Genomic DNA, 17,881 nt, shown 5'->3' with positions numbered 1-17,881 from the left:
TGGGTTTAACATCTAACAACATTTAATCAATCAAAATCAAAGATTAAACTAACCCATTTCAAGTGTTCATGCTAGTTACACCAAATAACAAGATCGAGCATACAAATTACATACACGACATCACAATGAGCCATAGACACTAACTAACATCATTTCAAGTCAAAAAACACGAATTTAGAGAAATCTAGAGTTTTAGAAATGTTACCCAAACGAGATGAAATTGGTACCAAAATGTAGAGGATGAAGAGAGGATCACGAATATGTAATTTGTTTTGATGTTGGCCTCCTAGATCGAATTTAGATGATGTTTGAATGAATTGGGTGTTATGGTTGTTCTTGCAACTAGAGAGAAAAGGAGGAGAAAGGAGGTGGAAGGTGGATGGAAATGAATGGATGAGAATGGTGGGTTGACTAGTTGACCTAGTCAACTAGTTTGCCCACTTGACAGCTTCGGTCCCTCAAGTTTCAAAGCGGGTGCGTGAATTAACCGAACGAATATTTTAAAAACGCTAAAGTAACCGAGAGATGTTATAATTAAATAACAGAAATATTAAGAACGTTAGTTAACGAAAACTACGAATTTAAATAACGAAAGATATTATTTAAAAAAAAAGATAGTGTTAAAAATAAATTTTAACGGAAAAACGCGGGATGTTACATTACCTACACCTTAAAAGAAATTTCGTCCCGAAATTTAGTTGGAAGTAATAGTCGATGTCTCTTACTCGAGACCTTACGTTGTTAATGCTATGAATAAGTGAAGATACGTCCTTGGGCATTCTCATGAACTCTGACATTCGGGATTTCACGTTGTATTAAGGCTTGATTTTACGATCCACAATTTCAACCGGTTTTCTCACGAAGGGGAGTTTGTCATCAATAGTAAGTTTATCTAGAAGGATAGCACGTTCCTGTTACACAGGATACGTCTCTAAGTTTGTTACACGAAATGTAAGGTAAACGGAAACCTTAATTGAGTCAGGAGACCTATACGGTAGGAGACGGTTCCAATACGCCCCAAGATTTTAGAAGGATCAATATTGCGGATATAGCTTCCCTTGATTTCCCGAACGGATTACACCTTTCCAAGGTGCGGTTTTTCAATATTACACAATTGCTGGCTGGGAATTTGGAAGGTTTATGCCTAACATTGGTATAGTCCTTTTTGGCGACTACGGGCCATCTAGAGCCCTTCTCGGACATGAACTATCTCAACGGTCATTTCTTGAATGATTTCGGATTCGGTGATTTGCTTGCCACATGCTTTGGTCCAACGAATAGGGGTATAACATTTGCGGTCACATAGGGTTTTGGAAGTGCGGCGTTAATACACGAATGGTAACTACCGTAGTGAGAGGAATCAACTAAAAGCGACAATACGAGTTGGTAACCTTTCTTTCCTAGATATGAATCGTGCGTTTGCTTGTTCCGTCAGTTTGCGAATGATACGTGGTACTCATGTTTAAACGTGTTCCCAAGGCTTCTTGTAACACTAGAAGTGAAACGAGTATTTCGATCTGGGATAATTGACAATGGTACACCGTGTTGGAATAGAATTTATTAAGATATGTTCGAACAAGTTAGTTAGGGCTCGAAAGCATCTGTTGGGACAAGTTTCTTATCGGCTACTGAAAATGTTCGTCTGGGCCCTCCCCCCCTCGTGGTGAATACTAGTAATACATGAAGAGTCTCTTTCTTCGTTGAGGATTTAGATATAAAGGTTTCCTTATACGGAAGTACGAAAGAAAAGATAGGAGTGAAATGAGAACTTAGAACAGGATGAGTTTACGTCTTGAGGTAGCCACATCGCGCATCTAGTGGTCAAATGTTGAGACAGGGTGGGAAACGAGATAGTACACGTAGTTGTATAGTTCGGAGTTGAGTAGTAATACTAGACGGTAACGGTGAAATAACAGAGTTATGTAATGTGGTACGTGATGACGAGAAGGTTGATTGAATCCATGATTAAGTACTCAAATTCTTCGTGTAAAATGACGAATTTCAGTTTACTTGATTTCGAGTCGAGAGCGTATGCCTTTCCGGCGTTCAAGTAGAAATATTTCCATTTTTGGTTCCATCTTGTGCTATACGAATTTAGCTAGCAAAGTTGGTGTGAATAATCACGGTCAAGGTTCGGGAATGGAGAGGTTTAAATTTCTCTTAGTGAGTTAACGAGGTTAAAGATCGTACAACGCGAGAAGAAGTTGGAAATGAATCTTCGGTAATAACCAGCGAGATCTAAGATTTTACGAATACAAGTCAGAGTTGTGAGGGTTTCCCGATTACGTGTGGCTTCGATTGCGAGATTTTATTGTAATACCCTGACCACTAACAACATGGTCTAGAAATTGGACTTTGTTTAACCAAAGTTCACACTTGGAGATTTTGGTATAGAGTTGCTCTTTCCTCAAGAGTTCAAGCGTAAGACAAAGATGTTGTTCGTTTTCTTCTTTGCTTGAATTGAATAGGTTAAAACATCACCTATGAATATGATGACAGATCTGTCTAGATAAGTTTACATATGTAGCGACCCATCAGGCCCATCAGGCCCATGAATACAGAGGAAGCCTTTGTTAAACTGAACGACACTATAAGAAATTCATAACTATTGTAACGAATTTTGAAAACCATTTTGGAGATAACAGGAATGGGGGTCGATTTTGGAATACACACAGAATTCTTGTGATTGATCAAGAGGTCATCGGTACGGGAAAGAGAATATCGGTTCTTAACCGGAAATTATTTAGTTCACGATAATCTATACACATGTAAGGGATCATTTTCTTCTTAACGAATAGGTTTTGAGTTCCCTAGTTCTATAGGTGTCAAGTCAAAATTCAAATTCTCCACCCAAAAAGTTTAACGTAATAGTTTTCCGTCGGTCACTTGAATGGCATAGGTAGTGTCTAGGGGATATGGTGGTGTGCAAAGAGTACGAGTCAAGGCCTTGGTTATAAAACGTCTAACGGTACCCGAATTGAATAAACATGAAATATAAGGGTTGTTGAGAAGAAACGTACCCGTGACTAGTTGTCATCTCGGGCTTCCTCGGTGTTAATGTTGAAAGCTCGGCCGCGTGTATTGGGGTTTGTCTTCTTCTCCGGGCACGCATTATTAAAATGACCCGGTTGGCCACATTCGAAACAAACGCCCGTCGGGTGTGCATTGGGCGCCTTTTGGGCGACGGGCGCGACACTCCTACAATCGTTGGCCGTATGACCACTTCCTTGGCATCGGTGGCAAGTTAACTTACCACATTCACCATAATGACGGTTGCGGCATTTGTTGCAAAATGGTTTGCTACATTCGCCATAATGATGTTTGTGGCACTTGTTGCAAGATGGTAGACTTCCGGCATAGCCTTTCTTGTCGTTGGAGGTGAAAGGCTTCTTGGCGGGGTTGTTGTTGTAGTTGCTCAATTCGGGGGCTTCCCATTTTCTTTTGTTGCCACCCGACTTATCCTTGGCTTTATATGCCGACACCTCAATTTCGTCCACCATTTCGATCAATTGGCGGGCCATATTCAAAGCCTCTTGGTGATTAGCGGGTTTGGATGACATTACTCCTTGTTTGATGCTCTTAGGAAGACCATCCATGTACAGCTCAACCCTTAGAGACTCGGTACTCACGAGATTTGGGCACATCAAGGCTAGCTCAGAAAATCGTTGATTATAGGCCTTTAGGTCATTCCCGGCTGCTTTTAAAGTTCTTAGCTCGTGTTCAAGCTTGCGGGTCTCTTCGCGAGGGAAGTATTCGGTGATCATCTTTCCTCTTAAGTCGACCCAAGAGAGAGCGTGGGCTTCGTGGATACCCACCGATTGTACATACGTATTCCACCATGTGAGAGCGATACCGGCGAAGGTGTGAGTGGAAAATCTGACCTTGTCTTGGTCCCGACAACCGCTTATGCTAAAGACGGCTTTCGTTTGCTCAAACCATCGGGTGAGCACTACCGGTCCCCCGGTTCCATCAAAAGTGTGAGGCTTGCACCCCATGAAGTTCTTATAGGAGCACCCTTCGTTTGAATTACCAGCTCCATTGTTGTTGTAGTTGTGATTGTTGTTATTGTTATTGTTGTTGGAAGAGTGACCGGCCATGGCCGCATCCACGGCGGTGGCTATCATTCGTTGTAGAGCTTGTTCGGGAGTTTCGGGAGGAGCGCGTCGACGAGCCATTGTTCCTTCAAGACACAAGAATATCGTTGGTTAGTATTCTCAATAATACCAACCGTGATATGGAATAAGGATAAAGAGAAAATTTCCTTAACCCGCCTTAAATTCTTTATGTCATAATGTCGGAACGTCCATGTGAACCACCGTAATATAATCCCGGAAATTATATTACCCTGATTCACATGTGCATTTAACATTACTTCATAAAGTCAAGGTGGCGTGTCAATCAAATTTAACAACGTGATATCAAGATCGAATAAGAGTTAGATATGATAGGAGAGTTCGAGTATAATGCACAAATAGTCAAGTAGTTCCTACTTCAGTCTATATGCCGGTTGTAGTCTAGATTCACTAATGTACCCTATGACTCGGGGTCGACACCAATGAACTCTAAATCCCTACAACCAACGCTCTGATACCATCTGTAGCGACCCGAAAAAATCGTCATTGACGGCGCCGTCTACTTAGGTCCCGTTACGTGGTCATAAGTCCTTAAGATGACGTTTGACCAAAAATATGTCGCATTCATTTCAAATGTAAAGGACGTTTCAAGTTTACAAAAGTAGTTCAACGACTAGTTACATTACAATGTTTAACGTACAATTGAAACCTATGCGACACAATTTAAAAGCAAGACAAGGGCTCCAAATATGCATGTATACTCGACATCCAAGCAAGTATCAAAAAGAGTGCGGAAGCATGTATCATATAGCATTCAGGGACCTGAGAAAACATAGAGAATCTGTCAACGAAAACGTTGGTGAAATCATAGGTTTAGTAAATGAGTATGTAAGTAAAATAAGTTGAACCACAAGTTATAGTATAAGTCGATTTTCCGAATCGTTTGAATTCCATAAGTATTGTTGTTTACCGAGCACCCAATTATCAAGGCTTAACCGTATCATTTACCTCAGCATAAAAGTGTTAGAACATACACCGTACCAGAATATATTTCATTCGCTTAACGGTAGCGAACCGTCCGAATGAGGGTTAGTCAAACCCGTATGGATCCACACAACATAGTCTCGCTTACACCATCTGATGTAATTAATGATAATTGAATTGAGGGTTTTCGTTCAAACTCGTCCGTATCTTTGTATTCGTATTCGTGTTCGATGTATAAAAGTATGAAAGGTATATATACATATGAAATGTATATAAGTATGTAACGTATATGTTTCTCAGCCCACGATTTAAAATATAAAAGTTGTTGAAAAAGTGGGACTATGATATCACCTCGAGTGCACGAGTATAAAAGTACTTCACAAAGTAAACGTGTGCATGAAAGTTGCTTAGCCTTGACCTAAACAAGTAAGTTGTATCAATTTACCGGTTACGACACAAGGTCGGGTGAAATGTGTTCAATTAGTCCTATGGCTCGTTACGACTCGATTATATAGCATGTGAATCAAATTGTCAAGTTTCATGCAAGAATCAAATATAAAATAAGATTAGAGCGATTGCATAAGTGTTTTGTTAAGTTTGACTAAAAGTCAAACTTGGTCAAAGTCAACGAAAAAGGTCAATGGGGTCGGGTCGGGTCCCGAACTATTTTCATGAGCTTAGAAATCATATATGAGCATGTTGTCCAAGTTTCATGTTGATCGGGGGTGTGTAGCATAGAAAACATTATTCAAAAATCGACAAAATTGGACAGACCACTTTGGCGCGCCGCGCGGGTATATGGCGCGCCGCGCCATTACATGTGCAGAGAATTCTGGCAGTTTTCACACTCAAGCACGAATCCAACTTCAAATACCCATAAATCCTAAACCGTAAACATCCAAAATAAGTATCTTATATCGTTGGAAAGGTATTTTGACAAGGAATACAACTAACTACTTTTCACCAAGCAAAAACATCAATTACAATAACCGAAAACTCGTCAATTGATCAATAAAGGTTTATTTTCAAAGTTCAAGTTCATCAAATGCATTTTAAGTTTCGGGAATCCAATTCACACATATGATATGCCGTTTGAAGGTAATGAAATGTGCATTACAACTAAACACTTACTAACAACATTTCATGGCATCCAAAGTATCAAAAGTTCATTTCAAGTTCATCAAACCCTAATCAAGAATCACAAAATCAATAATCATGTTAACGCAAGGTTTTCATATCATCCAACATACCAAAACGAAACTAACGTTGCTAGTAACACTTTTAACACAATGGGTTTAACATCTAACAACATTTAATCAATCAAAATCAAAGATTAAACTAACCCATTTCAAGTGTTCATGCTAGTTACACCAAATAACAAGATCGAGCATACAAATTACATAGGACATCACAATGAGCCATAGACACTAACTAACATCATTTCAAGTCAAAAAACACGAATTTAGAGAAATCTAGAGTTTTAGAAATGTTACCCAAACGAGATGAAATTGGTACCAAAATGTAGAGGATGAAGAGAGGATCACGAATATGTAATTTGTTTTGATGTTGGCCTCCTAGATCGGATTTAGATGATGATTGAATGAATTGGGTGTTATGGTTGTTCTTGCAACTAGAGAGAAAAGGAGGAGAAAGGACGTGAAAGGTGGATGGAAATGAATGGATGAGAATGGTGGGTTGACTAGTTGACCTAGTCAACTAGTTTGCCCACTTGACAGCTTCGGTCCCTCAAGTTTCAAAGCGGGTGCGTGAATTAACCGAACGAATATTTTAAAAACGCTAAAGTAACCGAGAGATGTTATAATTAAATAACAGAAATATTAAGAACGTTAGTTAACGAAAACTACGAATTTAAATAACGAAAGATATTATTAAAAAAAAAAGTTAGTGTTAAAAATAAATTTTAACAGAAAAACGCGGGATGTTACATATAGGAGGTTTCATCTTTCCGATGACCCTAAAGTGTATCCGTTTTTTCGTTGAATAAATAAAATAAAAACATCCTTTTAAAATAGAAATTAGAAACTACAAGCGGAGGGACCAATGGTAAAAAAAGATTAGTATAGGGACCATTTTAACATCTACCCAATAATAACTCATGAGCCACGGGAGCCACGTGATATATTTATCACAAACAAATCCCGTACAACTTTGTATAAACACAATCGATCAAAGACTTTGAATATCTGGAAATAATCAGTCAGATCCGATCAGATCAAAGTTTTCTTGATATCAACAATCATCATGTCTTCAACATTCTCCGGCGATGAAACGGCACCGTTCTTTGGATTTCTCGGTGCCGCAGCAGCCCTAGTTTTCTCCTGTAAGTTATCTAAATTGATCGATTTAAAATTCATATAGATTCAGTAATCAGTATCTACATCGATCTATTGTGTTAGATTACAGTCATTTTGATACTAGATAATTAGCTAATGCATCATCCGTCATGACATAATTATATTTGCAAACCCTAACTTTACCTAAACACGATCTACGGTTATTCAATACATGTATTTTAGATTTTAGATTTTAGATTTCTGTTATTTGATGTAAAATAATTAGTTAATTTTGCATAATTGAAATAGATTTGAAAGCATATGTTACGGATAAACACGATTTATGATTCGATATGTGTTTTATGTGTTATATATATTGTTTGTGTTATTGAGGTATGGGAGCGGCGTATGGTACGGCTAAGAGTGGTGTAGGAGTTGCGTCAATGGGAGTAATGAGACCGGAATTGGTGATGAAGTCGATTGTGCCGGTGGTTATGGCTGGTGTGTTAGGTATTTATGGATTGATTATTGCTGTTATCATCAGTACTGGTATCAACCCTAAGGCGAAATCGTATTATTTGTTTGATGGATACGCTCATCTGTCTTCTGGTATTGCTTGTGGTCTTGCTGGTCTTTCTGCTGGTATGGCTATTGGAATTGTTGGTGATGCAGGTGTCAGGTAAATTCTTTTGATCTTGATATATCTCGAGATATGTTTACAACCGTCCTGTTGCATTTGAGTTTATAGATAATTATTCTGGAGTATCTATAACTGCTAAATGCAATTAAGTAGTGACCTGTCACAAATTCTACCTGTTAAGGTATGCTGTTCAAGAGAAAACAGTAATTAATAACTTCAGCCTAAAAGAAAAGGGTTATAAACAAGGTTGGAGAACTCGGATCTCCGGGAGATCTCGTTTGAACATTTTTGGAGAGATCTCGGCATCTCGGGGAGATCTCGGACGTTGACTTACATTGACTTTTTGATTTTTCTACTGTAAATATTTTTAAATAAATAAATATATGTATATTTATATACATTTGTAAGATATTTTACAAAAAAAATCCGAGAAATGAGCGAGAAAATTCGAGAAATTGCAAGATTTGTGACAAAACTCTATAAATGAGCTTGAAAATCCGAGAAATCGAGGCTTTGACCAAGTTTGACCCCGTTGACTGAAAAATCTCGGGAGTCGACATCTCGTCTCTTTTGCCTTCAAGAAACGAGATCTCGGGGTAGATAAGGAGATTTACAACACTCGTTATAAATTGATGACTGTATTTATGTTTCACTGGGATAATAGTCGCTGTAATTCTTGTTTTTATTCTCGTTTTAACTAGTTGAAATGGAAACTGATGCTGTATATCATGATGTACTCTGCTGTCAGTTATAGTAGTGGACCCTTAATCACATAAGCCTTGCCATTGGATTTAAGTTACAAGATTTGGTCTGGGTTGTCGTCGAATGATTTACTTGTGCATCGTGGCTTTTGATTTGAAAAACTACATAACATGAAGAGTTACAGTAAATCTTCTGTACTTTATGCACATTCACATTTGAAGATTACACCTCTTAAGGTTTTAGACGATGAGATTTTAGATTATGCTTGGTGCTCATACCATAAGAGACAATACCGAGTCAGTTAATAGTACTAGCGTGTTGAATAGAGAATTACTATTTTCTTATAGAGACAAAAGACTTCCATGTTTAGTTTAGCTTACAAAAATGTTTTCCAAATAGATACTTGTTAAAGAGAGTAAGCAGAATATGATATAGTCCTGTGTTAATTAAAGCTTTAATTGATACTATTACTATATTACTATATATTAAATTAAACAAAAATGGTATTTATGCTGGTATCCAATAATGGCAATAAAAGGTAGAAAATAGGTTAAAGGTAGAAGGTTTTCCTTGTTCGGGCTACCCGGGAGGGCGAGTAATCTGACCCCATACCCTGGTTTACGCAGCCCAGCAGGATTACTCCCTGTCTGTTTCCAACCCATCCCTGGTCACCACTAAATATTCGTCCTAAACAGGATTCGAACCTGATACCTCTTGCAAGGAACTCATGGCCCCAACCACTTGGATATGTATCCAACAATGGCAATATCCATGAAATATCAAATTATGTTGCTTAGCTATCAATAACCATCGCAAAGTAGCCTAGTGGTTCGCGCCCTGAGTTCCTTGCAAGAGGTCTCAGGTTCGAATCCTGTTTAGGACGAATATTTGGTGGTGGCCAGGGAAGGGTTGGAAACAGCCGGGGAGTAATCCTGCTGGGCTGCGTACATTAGAGTGTGGGGTCGGATTACTCACCCTCCAAGGTAGCCCGAATAGAGAAAACCTTTTACCTTTTTATTGCTTAGCTACAAAAATAATGTGTTGCATACAATCAAATCTGAACAAATGTGATTCATTAGTCTGCTCGACCCATTTAATGTGTGATTTCTTCTAAACATGAAATATTTATTCTAATTTGTGTTTCAGAGCCAATGCGCAACAACCCAAACTATTCGTTGGAATGATCCTGATTCTCATTTTCGCTGAAGCTCTGGCTCTATATGGTCTTATTGTTGGCATCATCCTTTCTTCTCGAGCTGGTCAATCCAGAGCAGACTAGAAGAACAGTCTTTGTGCTTGAAGTGGTGCATCTTTGTGATTAATTAAGCGTATGATTAGTATCTTCTATGTGGCTGTCTTGTTGTTGGTTGAGCTGCAGCCATTATTGATTCTTTGGTGGTTATGATGCCGTAGCCTGGGCCAACAGCCCATGGTTATGCACCTATAGTAGGTTAGGTAGTAGACCCAATTTCTTGCTTCCAGTTATAATAAATTTCTTCTCTTTTACGGTATTATTTATTATTTATGCTATATGTTTGTTAAGTGAAGAATGTTCTTGGATTGTTTTACCGAATTATCTTGCAGATTTATTCCAGTTATTGGTAAGTTCCTTTATGTTATGGTTGTGAATTCAATTTTCTTATCATATACAGTACTAAATTCGTTTTTATATATAATTATATTACAATTATAAGTATTTTATATTATACATATATTCAATTAGAAAACAAAGATAAAAAAAAAAAATTGACACTATTCATTTGAAACTTTTTTGCAATATAAAGTACAGGCTTCAACTGCTCACCTTATTATTTTATTGTCAGGGGTAATTGTCTTTTTGGCCCTTAGGATGTTTGTTAACTAGTTTTAATTGGTAAAGGAAACTGTTTTATTACAAAATCATTATACCCGATCCTTGATAAGCGTGATCGGGATGAAACTTTGACATTGCATCTTCACATCTAAAAGCGATACACTTTCAGACTGAACATAGAGGTAAATAGGGCAAAAAAGGGATTGTCTTTGTGTGTCATCCAAAATATCGTAGTTATGCTGCAGCCTAAAACATCTTTAGATTGTTTATAGAAGTCCTTTACTCGATTAAGTACATCTAATCCGTCTAGTATTATACATTGTATATTGAATGTAATGGTTGACTATTATCTCATAGTTAATGAAGTGTGATTAGAGGCTCATATATTCGTAGCTTAAGTTGCATTAATGCAAGTAGCTAGTTCAAAATTAACATATAGGGTAATTCCAAATTACAGTATAGTCGATAGATTCCATGCATACAGATGAAAATGAGCTGCTGCTAGAACAGTAACTTGAGGCCCAGCAGTCAGCAGTGCATGTGCTGTGCACAGGTGGAACAGTAAACTGGTGAGTATTGAATATTTGAATGTATATAACACGGAGTATCATACTTTGTTAGTTGTACAAACATCCTAGCTAGTCACAGCTTGTTAAACATCGTAATAAATTGAGTCATTTACTTGTATAGATCATAGGTGCGTGAAAGGACGGTATGTTTATAATAATTCTTTGTGAGTTTTTCTACGAGGGATCATTAAGTATTACTCAATTTATGCTAACGTAGTCTAGTGATCAGTGTCTTAATATACTAAGAAGCTGATATCATCCACCTTAGGCACGAAAGGCAGTAGCAAAAATGACAGTAAAGAATAGCAGTCCGGAACGATTGGTGTTGTCTTTGTTTTCATTTTTCAACTACTTTTTTAGGTTCAATAACATTTTAATGAACTTATATTAGATCCTTTAAATCTGTAGAAAGTTGTCAAAACGCATGTACTCCCTGATAAATACTTTTAAGCAGATTGATGGATATAATTAATGTAAGGAATAGAACTAATTGTATTTTTAAACTTGAAATTATAATCAGAAGTTAAACTCCTAATTTCATAGTTTTACATGGAGACTGAAAATTTAACTAAAACATTCAAATTCAAAACCATCCCAAGGTAGCCCAAGTGGTTGGGGCCCTGAGATCCTTGCAAGAGGTCTCAGGTTCAATTCTTGGGGTGGCCAGGGAAGGGTTGAAAACAGCCAGGGAGTATTCCTGATGGGCTGCGTACACTAGAGTATGGGGTCGGATTACTCACCCTTCCCGGGTAACCCGAACAGGGAAAACCTTACAACTTCATTCAAATTCAAAACACGAATTATTAAAAGGACATGTATTTGTTTTTAATCATTGTATTGTAAGCTTTAATCCGTATCTGAATTCGACTACAAGTATATTAAAATAAACTACTCCGTACTATATACATGTTAATCTGTGACCTGTATCAACTTGGAATAGTTTCTATTGATTAAAACATTTTCAATTGTATGTGGTGGGCTCCACACTGTATCAAGTAACCAGATTCTCTCCAAGAAATCCGACGTGGACAATGCCACGTGGACCCACAGTGCCCAAAAAAAAAGATAAAAGGGCCCCGACAAATTCACGAAACCAAGCGCCCTTTCTCGCTATTTTCCCAAAAATAATAAAAGCTGGTCATACCTTCTTACACATGCACATTAACGGCTACTTTCATTTATCAATTCACATTTTCTTAATTTATTAAAATAAAAAAAATATCTTTTATTGGCGGCAATTCCTCATTAGAAAAGTTATATTTTTCTTTTTACTTTTTCTTTATTCTCTTTGACTCCGCCTAATCGGCTAAAAAACAGGAACAAATTATTCATTGCAAAGTACAAATAATCAACTCAATTTTAGTTCAATTCCACCAATAAGAAGATTACATACAACTAATTAAATAGGAGAAGGAATTGACGTCGGGTCAGCTGATGATGGTAAGTCTGGCCCGACCCGACATCCTTCAAGCATGAACACCACATCCAACATTGCAGGTCTATCAGTCGGGTCGGATGTAGTGCAAAGTAACCCGACTTTTAGTCCTAACAAAAACTCTTCCCACTCGGATGATTCCGGGTCAAGTTCAAGCAAACCCGGTTCCAAAAGTTCCGAAATTTGGCCTTGTTGTAACTGCCTCTTAACCCACTTAACGATATCTTCATCATGATTAAACATAACCGGGTTTCTCCCGGTTAAAATCTCTAACAACACAACTCCATAACTATACACATCGGCTTCTTTTGTCATTTCGCCAGTTAACGTGGCCTCGGGCGCAACATACCCAACCGTTCCAATCGGGCTTGTGGTCGAGGATGTCGATGCTTCCACTTGTACAGGTGCAGTTAACTTGTTGAGACCAAAATCAGATATATGAGCTTCAAAGTCAGCATCAAATAGTATGTTGTGTGGCTTAATGTCTCCATGAACCATCGGGATCGAATGTACAAACGCAAGCCCACGTGCGATTCCTAACGCGATCAAATGCCTCATTGGCCAATTCAAAACATGCCCATCTTGATGTGATGCCTCTTGAAGAAGAGTAGCTAAGTTTCCATTTGGCATGTAGTCGTAAACAAGTAACCGGACATTATCAGACCGGCTTGCAAAGTACCCACGAAGAACGGTCAAATTCCGATGTTTGACTTTCCCGAGCGACTCAGCTTCTTTTTTAAAAGTCGATTCGGGAACCGAAGTATCAGGAAGTCGACGGATGGAAAGTACTGTCCCGTCACTAAACGAGGCTTTGAAAAGAAGCCCGAATGTACCCCGACTCAATACATTTTCTTCATCAAATTGTCTCGTTGCATCGAGTGCATCCGAATAAGTGATCTTGTTTTTGAAAAGCACCACTTTCGGAGGCCCGTTTTCCCCTCCACTACTACCGTCCCGACCCGAACTTCCACGGCCCGGGCTCGGTTTCTTTACGCCACCCGCTTTTCCCATTCTCGACAACTTTTTCCGCCATCGTAGAAGCAAACAAACGTACCCGCAACATAAAATTAACAACAACAAACCGCCACCAGCCGCTAAACAAATCACAAGTATTAGTTTTTTCGGCACCTTTTTCCTACATTTTTTTCTCAATGGCTTCCCACATAAATGTGTATTCATTCCGAACGCCGATGAATCTGTAAATCGAGAAGCTAACATTTTCGGGATCTCACCTTCAAGATCGTTCCTCGAAAGGTTCAAATGCTTCAAATCAGTAATCATAGTAAGACTTCCCGGTATTTTGCCAGTCAAAATATTCGAAGAGAGATCCAATTCCGTTAAATTTGACAACTTCGAGATTGATTCTGGTATACTCCCGGAAAGATTATTCGAATCCAATAACAACGAATCAAGCGACAAACAATTCGAAATACTTTCTGGGATTTCGCCTGTTAATCTGTTATGACTTAGATCAAGTCGTTTCAAATTATATAATTCTGATATAGTCACCGGAATTGACCCGGTCAACTCATTTCGATCGAGTTCAAGAACTTCAAGACTCGATAAATTCCCCAATGCAGCCGGAATAGAATCAGTTATTCTGTTATTCGAAACAGAAAGCACAACGAGTGACGAAAGGTACCCGTACTCCTTAGGAATATCACCCGAAAACAAATTCGATGATAGATTTAAATGCTCCAAGCTTGACAAACTACTAAAACCTTCAGGAACATCACCGAAAAATTCATTTTCTTCTAAACAAACAACTCTTAAATTCGGTAACCCGAATAACTCAACTGGTAACTCGCCCGAAAACCTCTGCTTACTCAAATCAAGAGTACTTAAACTTCGTAAATTCACAATAGAAGCCGGAAATTCACCGGAAAACTGACCACCACTCACGTTTAACTCCGTTAAACCCTTAAAACCCCCAAAAAAATTCGGAAACTCGCCAGAAAAATTGTTATAGCTCAAATTCAACGAAGTTAAGTTGCTAAGCCTTGTTAATTCACCAGGCAAAACTCCAGTTAACTTATTCTCCCCCAAATTCAACGTTTCGAGCCCTAGCAAATTAACAATAGTCAAAGGTACATTTCCATTTAATTGATTTCTTCCCAATGAAACATACTTTAACTTCACTAACTCCCCCAAAACATCAGGAATTGTACCTGATAGCTTATTACCTTCAAGATCAACCACATTTAACAAAGTACATTTTCCAATTTCAGTTGGAACATCACCAAATAATAAATTATTAGCCACTTTAAGTTCAACCAAATCTACCAAATTACCAATTTCACCTGGCAACCTCCCAAAAAACGAATTACCAGATAAATCCAACGATCTGAGCGTGCGTAAATTCGTCACCCAAACTGGAAACGTTTCATTCACGTGATTCTCGTGCACGTTTAATACTTCAATTGACCTTGAAAACGTTGTCGTATTTTGTGCATTTATAATGTTTCCGAATCCCGTGAGCGAATTAACTCCAAAATTGATTATTCTAATCGAAGAATTGTCGTTCAATAACAACGAATTAGGGATAGAACCTGTTAAATCGTTACCAGAAACAGATACTACTTCAAGATGTGAAATCTCGCCGAGACTCGCCGGAATTAGTCCCGATAGCCGGTTATTATCCGCGCTGAAATGAATCAGCGCGGAACAGTTACCGATTGCTGACGGTATTGTACCGTACAACTCATTCGAGTCTAGTAAAAGATACTGTAAGCTCTGAAAATCGCCTATAACAGGTGGAATTTGACCTGATAATGAATTAAACGAAAAATTAATTACCTGAATTTGATGCATAACCGTGAGATTCATCGGTATGTTTCCGGATAATGCATTATCCGATAAATCGAGGTTTCGAATATTAGGCGGTAAATTATCTGGAATCGAGCCAGAAAGAAGATTATGAGCAAAGTTGAGTATCAGTAAACTTGTTAAGTTTCCTAATGATGGCGGAATAACACCTGAAAAGTAGTTATTTTGCAAATAAACAGCTCGTAAAAGCGTGCACTGTGATAACGTTAACGGAATAATTCCGTTAAAGTTATTACTATGCAAACTTAGCTTACGGAGCTGAGTCATCTCGGATATCCGGCCAGTTAGTTGGCCGGATAATGCGAGCCGAGATAAAGAGAGTTCTCTAACTCGGCCGTTGTAACACGTCACGCCACGCCAATCGCATGGTGCGGCAGGAGTTGACGTGTTCCAGGTGTCGAGCGCGCCGAGTGGATCGCGGAGGCTTTGTTTGAAGGAAATTAGGGATTGTGTCTCGGAGGTTGTTGCGGTGGCGGAGGGTGGTGGTAGTATGGTGGTGAGTAGGGTGAGGAAGAAGAAAATAGCCGTTGACATGGGGGAATGAGTTTAGGGATGGTGGGAGCGTATGTTAGTAGACATGGTGGCTAGAAGAAACAATGGAGAGAAATGAAAAAATATGCGTACTGTATATGTAGTGACAATAGATATAAACTGATTTACAGTGTGGTGTCATTTTCTATGATATAGTGTACGGAGTGGAGTTATTTTATAAAGGAGAGTAATATGTAAATTACCAAACAATTACTTATTACTTGTGTTTTTAAAAGATGGTTGGTTTTATGTAGTTACAGTTTGTTCTCATTTTGTCTAGTTTCGAGTCTTTTTGTTCTTTTGGTGATGTATGAGTTCATGATGTCCGAGATTTATTATTTATTTATTATAGAAGAATTAATGTGCTCGCTCATATAGAAGTTTTTCATTAAGAAAAAGATTCTCCAAAAATACTTATTTTGTTACAAGATTACATATGTGAAGAAAGTAAATATTTTTAGAACATGGAATTATGCACTAATACGTGTAGTTGCAAACAATAAATGGTAGTAATATGAAGCCTTGTTATAGAATAAAACATGAATACATATTGGGTAAAGAACTAACCATCCAAAATATTGGCATGTTTTAATAACTTATTTACTTTTTTCAAAATAATTCTCTACTTTATTATTTTAACTAGTAAGGAATTCCGTGCGGTGCGGCGGAATCGTGTAATTATTGTAGCAAAGCGATAAGTGAATATAAAATTATTATAATAAACATATACAATAATAAATATTTTCAAGTAGCAGAACCTATTTCACTATCTTCATTTGGTCTAGTTGTTTATATATAAATAAAAAATCATCATATTTTCATTTTTAAAACTTTTTCTTATTGAACTTTAAGTTAATCGTTTTTTGATATTATATAATGTTTTTTGAAAATCGTACAATTTAGTATATCCATATATATTTAAATAATTAATATTTTTGGTATTATATAATGCTTTTTAAAAATTGTACAATTTAGTATATCCATATTTATTTAGATGATTAATATTTTTTAGAAATAAAAAAACTAAATAATTACATCATGTTGTTGTAGTTGTAATCATATTACAAATCTTTAAATAAAAAGTTAAAAAAAAAAATAAGTTAACATTATAAGTCTCATATAATATATATATCTATATATGTAACCCGTGATTTTTTTTAAGTATTATACATGTATATATTATTTCCAAAAAAAAAAAAAAACTACAGTGAATTGCTACAGTGCTACAGTAGTTTTTGGGGTATGTGGTTCAAAAAAAAAAAAAAAAAAAAAACTACAGTGAATTGCTACAGTGCTACAGTAGTTTTTGGGGTATGTGGCGGAAAATCATTGGAGGGTGGTGTACATATTTAGTGTATATAGTAATAATAATTTGTTTCAAAAATATTGTCTTCACTTTAATAAAAATATTGACACATTAATTGTACAATAATGGAAACATTATGTAAAATCTTATGATAAAACATCATCATAATCATATGTACAATATTTGAAGTATTATGTATAATCTAATGGTAAAACACTCTCATGACCCATATGTATAATATTTGAAACATTATGTACAACCTAATGGTAAAAATACTCTCATGCACATATGTACAATATTTGAAGCATTATGTATAAACTTATGAAAAAACGGTCCAACAATCATATATTATATACAATGTTTAAAACAAAATGTACAATATTTTACAAAACAAATTAATGGTGTATTCTAGGAGATACACGCATAAAAACATCATTTTTTATACAGAAGAATGGATCAAACAGCATAAAAGATGGCAATATTTGGCGGTTTTTAACATTTGTCGTCCAGCGGAGAGTAGGCCGCCCAGCGTCATGCGTAAGCCCTGCAAGCAGCTTCAATGCTTAAGTCCGTTTACTAAGCGCGTGAGCGACACGCAGCCACGTCAGCACACGCCACCGACCTTCCAGATATATCGCATAATTGAATTAATCCGCGTTTGACACGTGTTCCCGAGAATTTTAGACATTCTACGCCTATAAATAGACC

General features: G+C 37.3%; 2 protein-coding genes across 2 annotated transcripts; one reads left to right on the top strand and one right to left on the bottom strand.

Moving 5' to 3' along the window:
• The first annotated feature begins 7,219 nt into the window (after positions 1-7,219).
• On the top strand, positions 7,220-10,300 carry LOC139892346 (V-type proton ATPase 16 kDa proteolipid subunit-like). Its single transcript, XM_071875415.1, has 3 exons — positions 7,220-7,398; positions 7,745-8,030; positions 9,840-10,300. The coding sequence occupies exons 1-3, from the start codon at positions 7,320-7,322 to the stop codon at positions 9,970-9,972; spliced, it is 498 nt and encodes a 165-aa protein (XP_071731516.1). The 5' UTR covers positions 7,220-7,319; the 3' UTR covers positions 9,973-10,300.
• A 2,174-nt stretch (positions 10,301-12,474) lies between these two features.
• On the bottom strand, positions 12,475-15,870 carry LOC139892345 (uncharacterized). The gene has a single exon (XM_071875414.1). The coding sequence runs from the start codon at positions 15,868-15,870 to the stop codon at positions 12,475-12,477; it is 3,396 nt and encodes a 1,131-aa protein (XP_071731515.1).
• Between the last annotated feature and the right edge of the window lie 2,011 nt (positions 15,871-17,881).

This window comes from Rutidosis leptorrhynchoides, chromosome 2, assembly GCF_046630445.1.
Source record: "Rutidosis leptorrhynchoides isolate AG116_Rl617_1_P2 chromosome 2, CSIRO_AGI_Rlap_v1, whole genome shotgun sequence".
Classification (NCBI taxonomy): Eukaryota; Viridiplantae; Streptophyta; class Magnoliopsida; order Asterales; family Asteraceae; genus Rutidosis; species Rutidosis leptorrhynchoides.
The sequence above is the reverse complement of the archived record's forward strand: the minus strand, read 5'-3'. Positions and strand labels throughout refer to the sequence as shown.